General features: G+C 44.3%; 1 protein-coding gene across 1 annotated transcript in view; it reads right to left on the bottom strand.

Annotated features, from left to right (window-relative positions):
* Positions 1-808: 808 nt before the first annotated feature.
* LMX1B (LIM homeobox transcription factor 1 beta) overlaps positions 809-12589 on the bottom strand; it is a 95606-nt gene continuing 83825 nt past the window's right edge. The window contains exons 3-8 of the mRNA XM_054393470.1: positions 8277-8509; positions 5187-5365; positions 4086-4163; positions 3621-3687; positions 2670-2831; positions 809-966 (exon numbers count right to left, since the gene is read on the bottom strand). Of these exons, the coding sequence (XP_054249445.1) occupies positions 809-966; positions 2670-2831; positions 3621-3687; positions 4086-4163; positions 5187-5365; positions 8277-8509 (877 nt within the window). The remainder of the gene's footprint in view (positions 967-2669; positions 2832-3620; positions 3688-4085; positions 4164-5186; positions 5366-8276; positions 8510-12589) is intronic.

Below are 12589 nucleotides of genomic sequence, written 5' to 3' on the forward strand. Positions count from 1 at the left end.
TAAGATCAATACTAACCTAAAAGCCTCTGCCCCTAACATGCATCTCCTCTCCAGGGTCATAGACCTTTCTTCTTTTGAAATCCCTGGCTTTCTCCACAAATTTGTGGCTTTCTCCACACATATTACTGTTAACCAGCTTCCCCAGTATCATATGCATAAGGGCTATAAACTAATGAGCCGATCTAGGTTATGTAGAAACAGTGTAGAAAGGAAACAAATGTTGAACGTCACATTTACATTAACTTCTCACAGTTCAAATGGCAATTTATCCACAACATAGTATGAATCATGCAGTAAGAAAAGGGAGGAATCTCCAGTTTCTTCGATTTATTTGTCATATGGTCGACTGATGTCAGTATCAGTGGCTTTAAAAAAAAGAAAAAAAAAAAAAAGTTTAAACATCCAAAAGAAAGGAAGAGAGAAAGGAGGAACAGGTCTGGCTTTCCACGAAATCCATTTCCTTTACAAAGATGACCTCAAACCAAACCAAAGGCTGCTGACGAGCAGGGTCTTCTGTTCCTTCTGTGCTTGTCTCGTGGTCTGGTGCAAGCTGGGAATCAAGGGGGTGGGACTGGTGGATGTGTTTTGTTTCTCTATATATATGTATGTATGTAGGTAGCTATTAATATATATATATACATACATACACATATATGCACACAGATAAAGTCTTCCTAAAAATGCTCTTTGCAGTCCAGAGGCAGCAGGAGTCACTGTGAAGGAAGAGCTGGGCAACATATGGCTGTAGAGTCTGCACTGGAAAAAGTCACTGGCTAAATATACGCCGGCTGCTTGGGTTCTTTTATTTTCATGAGGCGAAATAGGAGCTCTGCATAGAGTACAGCCTGTCAATGGGGTTTCCTACTCTAGCCTGCATGGAGTTAACTTCAGAAGAGGCAAGAAAACAGTCGCTCAAGCTAGTTAAAGAGGTATCACTGTCGATATCATGAAAAATGGAGTCGTTTCCTGCAAAGGAAACGTAGATGTTAAGCTGGGTTCTGTGCGGCCGCGGCGGGACACAGTACACATGGATGCTCCTACCTTGTGCACTGCAGCAAAAGGGAATGCTCCTGGGTTTGTTTTTACATCTTAATCTAATTTCACTCTAAGAGTCTGACCTACAAAGAGGAAGGCTAGCAAGCAATTCGCAGAGTTCAACTGGCAGCAGTGCCACCCAAAGCTGCCAGGATCTAATTTATGCTTCAGTCAGCAGCACAAAAGAGTCTTGGCTGACAATGGGAGCAAACAGCGCTGGGGAGGAGCAAGTCCCCAGGTTTCTGTGAGCTGGGATTTGGCATTTGCGAGGGCACTGGGGCTGCTGAGAAAGGTGGGACCAGATATTGAGTGCCCCAACAGGAAAAAGCAGTCTGAGAGACATCACCAGTATAGTCTTCATTTATACCAGACAGATCTACAAATGTGACAGGATGCAAAAGGAGACTCAGCTTCCCTGGCCTCAAGTGAGCTACTGTTTTAAACACATTTTCCTTTCAGAAAATTCCACTCTTTTTGGGCTGGTTTGGAACAGCACCTTTTATTTCCCTTAGCAACTGAGATTTCAGCTTACTTCAACTCTTGAGGAGCCAGACAGAGCTCTAGCTGTGAGCACTAAGAAAGTGTTAGTCTGGCTCTTTTTTCTCCTGCACTCATTTGAAACAGCTTTGTGCTTTCTCCTGCGGGAGCACAGAACTTGCCTCTCAAGGAGTTTTGCCTAGAAAGCCAAGCAAACTGTTAGCAACAAAGTGATGAGCCACCTAATGCTCACTGGCACTTCAAATGTCCTCAGCTCCTTACAGGATTTACCAAATTGCCTGGTGTGTCCTGTGGACTTGTCTCAGTGGGAGAAGTAATAACACAGACCCAAAGCAGATTTCTTGTTGGTCTCTGCATGCCATGTTCACAAAAGATATATGTACATGGACCACTACAATCAAGTGCTCCTGGTCAGCAGAAACAAGTCTGACATAAGAGGCCCTTTGGGGCTACAGCAAGGCCAGAAATCACAGTCTAAGAAATCCTCTTAAATTTTATTTAAATGCCACACTGCAATTGTCCGGAAGCAATTATTAGGCATTTCACGCTTGTGATGCATTTAGCGTTCCTATCTACTTGAGGGTGTGTGGTCAGGAAATCATGAAAGCAAACCATCACCTTATTTTGGGCAGAGAATAAAATTATGCAGGAGAAATGCACAAGAGATGTGTGGTGACACATCTCTTAGTAGCTCAAGAATTGTTCTTTAACAAATCCAAGCATCCAATCTGAGGGATCTTATGGAGGTGCTTATTCATTTGGGAATGAATAGATCGCTATTTACTAAAAGCATTTTTCCCCCAAAGCTTCTAAGACAAAGGAAAAACTTGAGAGGGAGCTAGAATTTGGTACTGTTTATTTCTCAGTGTCTTTGATGGAGATTTAAAAAAGTGGAGCTGGAGAGGTGATGTTGCTTGATTTAGGATTCTGAAGAGTGTCCAGAGCCTGGGCTGAGCTCTCTTCTACCCCCTTCTGTGTACATGAAAATACACACACACAAAACTGATTGGTACAAATTCCCTGCTACAAATCCTAGAAAAAAATCCTAGAAAAGCAATTAACTCCACTGAACCTGTGGTGTGTGCCCAAGCATAGGAACCCTGCTAACTGATTTGGCAGAATGATGCATGCCTTACCATAAGGGTTCATGTGGTCTCCTGGCATTTGTGGAGGGGTAAGACCCTGCTGAAATGGGTCTGTGCCATAACTGCTTTGATCCATTGCTACAATCTGCTGCTGTGGTGGTGCAAGTGGTGTGTAAGATGTCATCATCCCTTCCATTCGGTTGGACATTACTTCTGCAAAGCAAACAGGAGGGCACAGTCACTGCTTAGGAACAAAGAAGTAGCAGACAGCAGCATCAGAGGCAATACTGAACCCAAGCACAGAGTGAACCCAGCTAGGTGTGTCCTGTCCTTTAGAAAAGCCCTTTAAACCCTTTTCTGAGAGTACGACCCTGAGCAGTAAGTTGAAAGACTTGTAATTTCTGACTACATAATTTCTGAGTCTCCTGGGTGCTGAACCATATCTTCCCAAAGTCTATCCCAATGTCTCAGCCCTCTTACTCTTTAACTTTTGTTGGTATCAGTTTTCTCACTTTGCATAAAGAGGGGGATTTGAGGCTGCAAGGCCTTGGGAGTTGGAGAGCCTCAAGAGCCATCCATGGAGCAGCAAGGCAAGCCATGGTACCTCTGTGCAGTGCCTGCCCCGGGGTCCAGCCTGTGCCTTGGCTGGGGCAGTGATGCTGCCACCCTTGTAAGGAGCCTGCATGGTTTCCCTTTCTTTCGGAGAAAACAGATTGGAGGATCTGTTGTAAGCCTCCTGGAGATTTCTTCCAGTGAAAGTGCCTCTGCACTGCACATTTCTTCTAGAAAAGAGGTAACAGAAAGGTGTGTAAGCACCCCCAGGGTCTGGTCCCATGGGAGAACTCTGGGATAAACTGGGGCACTCAGATATGGCACTGGCACACAGTATCCACAGACTTGTGTGTGCCCTGTATGGCTGTGCTTAACATATTATGAGGGAATGGCACCTCAAGAGCCTTGCAGATTCTTTTCCCCTTGGCTTTGTCTTCACAAATCACCTACCTTGCCCTAGTCGCTGTGAGTTTTGCTGCTCCTGCTGCTGCTGATGCCTTCGTGCAAGTTTTTTCATCTGTATGGAAGACGAAGAACAGAACAACCTCACAGCTCTGAATGCAACAATTTTGTTTCTTTACAAAACTCTCTGCAAACATCAAATCATTTCATGCAGACCATTTTTATACTCATGCACACACCACTATGGGTTCAGTTTCATTTCTAAGCTTAAAACATTTCAGTTTCCAGTTCATATTTGCATGCAAAATTTACTCCCAACCTCATGCTGCTTTGAGCACATGAACTTAATGTCTGTGTTTGAAAGTTGCCTTTCTTGTATGGATGTAGGCAGCAGTGCATGCAAAATACCTACAGTTCAGACCTGGGATCTCTGTGGTGTGTGCTAGGGGAGGGGGGAATCTGTGTTAGAGGACAATTTGCATTTCACTTTTGAGAACCTGACAAACAACCTACCTTTGCTCTTTGGTTTTGAAACCAGACCTGGACAACTCGCACACTGAGTCCTGTTTCAGCTGCTAGTGTTTCTCTGACCTATGGGACAAAATGGTTGATCATTTAAGTTCTTATGATTTTTTTCCAAACTAATCAGGTATGTTAGGAAGAACATGCCTGTGTGCTTACAAGAAAACCTACATGTACAGAATTACTTTTCAAAATTCCTCATATTTTTGCACAGTTTGTTCAAGTTCTGCCCCTCCTGTCACTACCAGTTTCCAAACACTGAACAGCCTGAGCTGTGTAAAATGACACTAAGTCGTTTCGTGATTTTTATTTTGCCCATAAACCAGTTCCGTGCAAGATACAAATGTGGCTGTGAACGATTTTCATACTGTTGAGGAACAATTTCATACTTTAAAATGGCTAAAAGGCACACTGCACTGCCCCAAAAGACCTACCTTGTATGTCAGGAGGAGAATGTCACTTTTTGCAACAGTGACAGCTTTCAGGATGCAACTCCATTGTTTTCCAATCAAACTCAGAAGGAACCAGTTACCTAGGTTGCTTTTCACGAAGATTTGATTTGCCCCAGCTCCATCAGTGAAGCAATATGCTATGCCTTTCCCTAGCTGCCATAAACAAGATCAGCAGCAGGGTTACATTCCACAGAAAAGCAGGACTGGAAGGATAAGTAGTGGGACCAAAGCTGGGCCCTCCTCTCACTAGGGAGCAACTCCCTCTGTGGTGGGAAGGAGAAGGGCAAAAGCCACTTGTTTACCTAGGCTCTGATACTCAAGGCCTATTTCATGTTTTGCAAGAAGCAAATATTGTTGTTCAGCAGGACTCAGTCCTGGAGCTGCTCTGCATACTGTGGGTGAATATCCAGAAATGACAATGAGCTGGATGGTCCTAAGCTGCTGATCATTCCAGGCTGAGGTGGTGTTTAGAAAGCATCACCATACACTGGCCCGGTCACTGCATTCACCCCAAGGTACCTGCTGCTGTCCTGGGAAGGGGCAGGGGTTCTTGAGAGTTGTGGTCTGAATCTGTCATCCCTGACAGGATTGTCACACTCCCTGACAAGAGCTGACTTCAGGTCCCTGATGAAGCACCTACCTTCCTACAGGGCTTGGAAGACACTTCAAAGGATGCTTTGAATGCTCGTCTCTGCTGCGTAGTAAGTATTGTTCTTGGTCGTTTAGGTCTCCTTGGGTCCTTGCCATCATCACTTCCCTTTCCTTGGGCTACTTGACCTTTGGTGGGCTTAACATCTCCATCTTCATCATCACTTTTAACTGGTGAAAAATAAATAGGATGTGAAATTGTACTTGTTCCATCAAGGTAACAGGGTATCTAAGAACTGCTCTTCAGCTGCCAAACTGGCCAACAGGTTCAGCGCCGACCCAGGGTTTATCTGAGTACCTAAAATAACTGCAGGCAGGAAGAGATTATCTTAGTGTGCACTGCCTAAATCAAATGCCACAAAAGCATAATTTTTAATTGAGGGCATGGGACTGATCAGAGGATGGAAATTCAGAATATGTTTCAATATTTCAATATTTGACTACCCTTGGCGATCCTGCTTTGGCAGGGGGCTTGGACACGATGACCTCTGGAGGTCCCTTCCAACCTCTAATGTACTGTGATACTGTGATTTCCAGGAATGAAGCAGAGAGACTTGGTGCCCTTTGGGCATCACTTGATCCCCTATGTGTTCACCAACTACACCAACTGCTACACACCTTTCCCTTTACAGCAGAGCCACATCTGCTCCCCAGGCATTAGCTGCAGACAGGTACCACAATGGCAGCAGACAGTGTAAATGTAAACATCACAACAATAGCTCAGTCTGTTTATATCAGTGTAGATACCAGTTATGGTTCTGAACATTCTGAAGCTCTAGTAGATAGCATTAAATATAATCTTTGCCATCGCATTTCTGTATCCTACAGAAAACATCAGTATGGTTTCTCTGTGTGTTACAATGTGTCTATATATGCATGCACAACATTCTCTTCCTTGGTAAATGCATACAAGCATATAAGTGCCTGTGTAGATCAGAGAGGTAATTTGTGCTTTCAATAATTCAATATATTGTACAATCTGGTGAGATTACACCTTTTAGTATCTTGGACTGGGAAATCTCAATCATGGTGGCACAAACTGAAGAGCAAGTACAAGTTTTGCTGTGAAAACCAACTTTTCAACTCAGCAGATTTTATTTCACCAGACTACTGATTTTGCTTCCAGAAAACATTAATATAATTATTATAGGGACTTCAACAGGAAGAAGCACTCTGCAGTTTTTATATACTCAAAGATTACGTTTGGGGAATTAACAAATTAGACTTTAATTCATTTTAGGGTCTGATTATTATGCACCTAGCAATCTAATCACCTTTTACTTTAATAAGCATCTTTTGCCTAATGATTAAAGAGAAGTTCAGTCATTTTAATAACCATGACATTATTAACTTTCCAGAATGCCATTTCTAAGGAAAGGTCTGTGAGGATTAATATTGCTCACTGGAGAGTTACTTTTGCGTCCAGTGGATAAATATTTGATTGGAGAAGGACACATTCTCAGCCAGGGCTATGTGAAATCATTTGCACTCCCACAGGCATCTGGGAGATCTGTGTTTTCAAGTGGATTAGACAATGGAAGACAAAACATCCCATTTAATTTGTCAACTTGTTTTTCAGGTTTGGGTTTGGCTAACAGATAATAATGAGGGGAAAAAAGCATCTCCAGCAGTAAGAAGCTACCCCTTGTGCCAAGGGGAAATGAAATGGAAGCCAGGGTTGTTTTGTGCCACTGTGGTAGTGTGCTGCTGATCACAGCATAGAAAAATCCAGTCCTGAAGGAAAGTCCACCCGTGCCCACACAGACTTCAAATGTGGCTGGCAAACAGCAGCCACCAGTGTTGGTGTAGTGAGTCAGGAAGAAAGGGGAGGAGGGTCCTTGCCCATTGCTGTGCATGGGGACAGCCCCCCCCCCCCAGCTTTTCACAGGGGGTAGTGTGGGCACAGACAGGCAGGCAGCAGGATGCTGAAGTTGGTGATGAGAATGATCTGCTGAAGGGCAAGTTGGGAACTCACATGCCTCAGGCAAATTCACAAAGAGCCCAAACCCAAGATGAGATTTACAGAGCAGAGCGCTCAAGGTCCTGCAAATACAGTATGGCAATAAATAACACACTGCTCCAAGAAAGGCTCCAGTCCTGCACGTCCTGCTGAGTCAGCAGTGACCTTTGTCTCACAACATTCCTGACATGAAAATATAAATTTCAACAATATGGAGAATATGGCTTTCAGGTTAGAGATTAGGGATAATTACAGCTCCTAGGTAAATTGGAATAATGCATTTTCCCATAAACGAGAGGCAAACATTCAGGTCATTTGTAGCTTAATGGAATGGTAATTGTTGATTTTCTTAGATATTTTCTTGGGAAACAAGTGCAGGATTGTGATGGCTGGCAGCAAGCTGAGTATGCACTCTCTCTAGTCTTGGGATCAGCCAGGGCACACTGACAGCAGGACGTTTCCAGTGTCCTTGTGTATATGGCACACGAAGGAGACCTCCTGTCTCGCCTGGAACTGCCTGCAAGCCAATCCTCATTGTTCCCATCACTAGATCCCCTGGGGTTTGGCCTGTAGAACCCAAATCCAGTGTGTGAACTATTTGTCCTGTATAGTACTCTGTTCCCAGCCCTGGACAGACAGCAAGAGTATTTGCTTACACTCTTTTAAAACCTTCCCTAGGAAATGGGTGGAGGAAAGGAAGCATCTGTCTCTCCATCACCTGAAGAACTCAGGGAAGACACCCAGAAGCTGCTATCAGGTGTGAGGGCTTCACTGTTCTCTTTAGGAGAAGGCAAAAGCTCTGGTCACAGTATGGTGATCCTCTGCCTTAACTCCTAGGCCAAGTAGTGAAGACTTGCAACCACCCTGTTCAAAGCCCAGGTCCCTCTGAAGGGAGAGGTCACACTGCAGATTAGGTTTTGTCATTTACTAAGCAACAAGTTATGGGAGTCAAGTTAGGGAGGACAGACTGCAAACAGGGATTTTTTCAGCTGTGCCTGCTAATTTGTGTAAGTGCCATGTGCATATAGATAGGTGGGTGTGAGAGTGGACAGGCTTTCCTATAAGAAAGCTCTACAAACCCTTATGGCTTTTCCAGTCGGAGCAGGTGTGGGAAAAGCTCACCTGAGTCTGAGTCGTCTGGGCTGACCGAGCTCAACAAGTCCTTCTCTTTTTCATAGTCACTTTTGCAGAGCAGCTGCCCTTCCTTAAGAACAAACTCGTCCCCTTTCCTCAGCTGCCGCTCACAAACGCAGCAGCAGAAGCAGCTTAAGTGGTAAACACACTCCAGGGCTCTCATCACGAATTCTGTTGGGGCGATCTTTTCCATACAGCCACTGCACTTGGCAGCAAACAGCCTGTAAGAGAGAGAGGCAGTAAAGTCAAAGGGAATGTCAGATATACGCTGCATGAATTCAAATACAGCAAATTCTTTAATTTAACTACAGCTCAGCTCGGCTCGTGCTTTTGCACACTGAGAGACCTGCATCCTCAGTCTTGGAACCATCACAGGCAGGTAATTTATTCAAATCTCAATCCTTTTGGTCTAGAGATTCCCAAATCACCTTTGCTGGATAAAAAATACTAAGATATGTCCTTATCTCACTGTTTTGTTCCTCTTCAAAATGAGAAACAAAGGGGAACTCTCCCAAGTTTGGATAATGTGTTCAAACCCAAATTTCTTCTAATTCACCTTTTAGAGGAAGGGCCAGTTTGTGCTTTGTTTTATACAGGCTCTCTAGTTTCAGCACTTAAACCCTATTCTGAATAGATTTCACGACTTTCCATTATGGTATTGTCTCTGAGGAGGCTGATAACTGAAGCCTGAAAACTCAGTGCTGTTGCTGAGAAGACGCTGTGCACACATGGAATCACACACATGCAATTGATAAAGAGGAGTGAAATAACACAGCTTTGCTTTAGATGTTGAGTTATTCCAGAACAACCTGTCTCTGAAGGGAGTACTGTGCATTTTAAATGGTGTGAAACATCCTTTGGCAGAGATAGGCAGTGATCCAATCTGCTGAATTACCACTCCAATCATAGGCTCTAGAATATACACTGTTTCTAGACTAGCTCTTATTAAACCTTTGCAAACCCTCTCTTTCATCCATCATTAATTTTGTCAGATAAAGTTAGGCTGATTTCTCTAATGGCAACTAGGAATCTCCTTAGGTGAGCTTTTAGGAAGAGGGCTGCTTCAAATAAAGACAAATAGCTAAGTTACATCACTGTATCACACCGTGGGCTTGGCGATTTGAAATTCAGTGTTTTTTATGGCAATACATCAAAGTGCAAGGTGCATTAACATTCACATTTCAGCAATGAAATTAACACATCTGCACCCATGGGTCCACAGGAACAAAAGGAGATTCTGCTTTTTAGGATGGGGTAAGATTTTTTTTTTCATCCTCAGAATGATCATTTTTCATAAAACAAGGAGATCAGTTTTAGAAGGCATAGGCTGTGGTAGTTACTGATTCCTCCAAAGCCTCCATTTTGTCTGAGCTGAGAAGTACAGCAAAATGGCAGTCACCAGCTCCTCAGCAAAATGAGGGAGTAACAGAATGGGCAGGAGGGAAAAGAAAATGCAAATGCATTTGCATACAGTGTCCAAAGAAAGGCTGAGTACCCAAGAACTTGCCGGCTGTCCCTGTCTGTACCTTTTGCTCTAACAGAAGAGATCTCCACTATTCACCTTGCTGGCTCAGTGCGTACCTTTGCAGACCACAGCCACAGGGCACAGCTCAAGCCACGTGAGATGAGCGGAGTGGTTCTTTTTTTGAGGGTCCATAATAAATTAAATCTATTAAAGGGGAACTGATGCCCTGCATGACCCACAGGCACTGTCATCTTATTTCATACAGACTGTTGGCTTTGCCTGCAAGGTTTTTCCTATGCTAGCACATTCCTAAGCAGGAAATATTTGTATCTATACACAACAACATATCTCAAAGGATTAAAGCACAAAGGGAAAAAAAGAGCAAACAGATTCTAAGCACTTAAAAAAGTTGTTTCTATTTAACTGCTTAAACCTATTTGACTCAGTTTAATTAAGCTTGTATCTTTTGTCTGAGGACTGTTGTGATGATGGAGCACACTTAAAGCCTGAAGATTAGCAAATCTGGTGTGAAGGTATCCAGCTTCCCTGACCAGCATCTGCACTGGGACAGTTAACTTGTGTAAAATCTGACCAATAGCTCCCGGGAGGGATGGACAGAGCCAACACATGGTCCAGCTCTGGGGGCTGCAGGTGGAACAGCTACGCTGGGAGGGGTGGCTGCTCCACCGGTTCCTGCAGCCTCCAGTTCCGGCTTCAGTCCCTCGCACCTCAAACCAGTGCTGCTGGCCTGAGAAATCTTAGCAACCTCACAAAGTGACGACGACCCTGCGCTGCGGGCATTGCGACCTGCTAAACACCTCTGCAGGGCTGCTGTGATAAAGATGCTCTGACCGGGATGCTATGACACGGCTGCTGCGACAACCGCCGCGCCGCGGCCGTGCGGCTGATGGTAACACGGAGCGGTCATTGGGGGTCCCCTGGAGGAGCGAACGCAGGGTGCTGCTCTCCCAGCCCCGGGCTCCGACAGGCACCGGGAGCAGGAAGGTTGCTCCTCTGAAAGCAGAGGCTGGCGGGGATGCTTGCTCCGGTACCGGGTGCTGCCGAACCGGCTCCTCCTGCCCCGCTCTGCTGCAGCCGCCGAGCCTGCGAGGGACTGCACGGAGACAGCGCGGAGCGGCCGCGGACGGGCAGCAGCGGGCAGGTTCTCACGTCCCCAGCACAACGGGGACAGAAAGAGGAGCCGGTGGTGGTACAGGACCGGCAGGATCGAGCCCGGCGGGGATGGGCTCATGGCCCAGGGCGAGGTTATGACTGCCTCCGGCTTCTCCCAGCAACCCCCGAAAGGTGGGACGCAAAACAGTGAAGACACAAGTGTCAAAGGATTCACATATGGCTTGAAGTGGGAAAGCATATCCCCCCTTCACACTCCTCGAACAGGGACAGCAAAGTACTCCAGTTTCTTCTCAGCTGGGTGGTCCTGACCTGAGCAGCTCCTTCACTGTCACTCTGTGTCTGGGGTTATTTTTATTTTTGTTTTCTTTTTCTTCAAAACAAAAGATGCCTAACACATAAACAGAAAATACTTTGTATTAGTTACTGGCAAATGACTATTGCCAGGGAGATGGTGCTTTCACTGCTTCCAAAGGCAGCCTTTTACTTACAACGAATAACATTGTCCCTGGTGTAATACCAACTCATTCAAATTAACATTAGGTGGGTCTGACAAGACTGCATGGACTTCAGGTCTTTAATTTGTCCATTCTCCACACCCTGTTCTGGGATCCCTTTGCATTGTAACCTGCACCCACACAACACACACATACTGCACTGTGTTGGATTTAATTCTGAGATGATAAGATCTTTGTTAATTCTATCTTATAAAGAGTTTATTGGTATTTTTTTCAGCTTCCAGAGAGTAACCCAAGGTTATGTACTTTTTTTTGTACCTTTTTTTGCCTTTTTTTTTTTTGCACAAGGCAATCTCACAACAGGAAACTAATCTTGACAAATGACCAGACTTTGATATCTGTGATCTAAACCACTGCTCATTAGACTGTTCATTTTATAAACGAATGGTAATAAACCTGTTGGGAAGTGTAGGATAGCAGGAATACTTTACAGATCACCCCTTTACAGGTTTCAATCCAAGCCATAAATTTGAAGGGGAGCCCACAGATACTCTCTGCTGAGACAAAGACTCTGCCAGACACACATTTAAAGAAATACTCCTTTGCTTTCTATACATTTTACAAATAATTTGCATAACTCTGACTTTTTACCCCCATGGCTGATTATCTCCAGCTCTCTTAAGTTAATGTCAAACCTCAAAATCCTTGGACTTGTTAAAGTATGTGGAGAGTGGAAATCAAATGCCTTTATTAGAAGCCCCAGGAAATCTCTGACTCCTAAGCACAACGAAAACATTCCAAAGAAAATTGTTCAAAGAGGACAAAAGAGAAAAGCAGAACAAGAAAACCTTGTTTTGAATCAACGATCGCAAGAGTTTTATAAATAAATTCTGTTGCCTGGACAATTCTGAAAGACAACTCAATAGGTTTAGGAGTTTTTAAGTGTGTTTGCCTCTATGCCTGAAAACACTTGGGGGATTGGGCTGAGCTAAAGCTTGGAACAATGGCCTGTCTGTCCATCTGAGTATTTGTAATAATCACTGGGAAGCAACTTTACAGTACCAGAGAGAGACAAAAAAATCTTCACCAGCTCAAAGTGGGTGAACTTAACAAATTAATTTTGCATATATATTAGTGGCAATGGAAACGCTGAGACCTGTGGTCTTGTCTTTAAACAGTAGATGAAAATGTTCACCAGCGGAAGAGGCCATAAAGATTTTATTTGTGAGGATAGCCCTGTGAAGTCA

Source organism: Indicator indicator, chromosome 28, assembly GCF_027791375.1.
Source record: "Indicator indicator isolate 239-I01 chromosome 28, UM_Iind_1.1, whole genome shotgun sequence".
Taxonomy (NCBI): Eukaryota; Metazoa; Chordata; class Aves; order Piciformes; family Indicatoridae; genus Indicator; species Indicator indicator.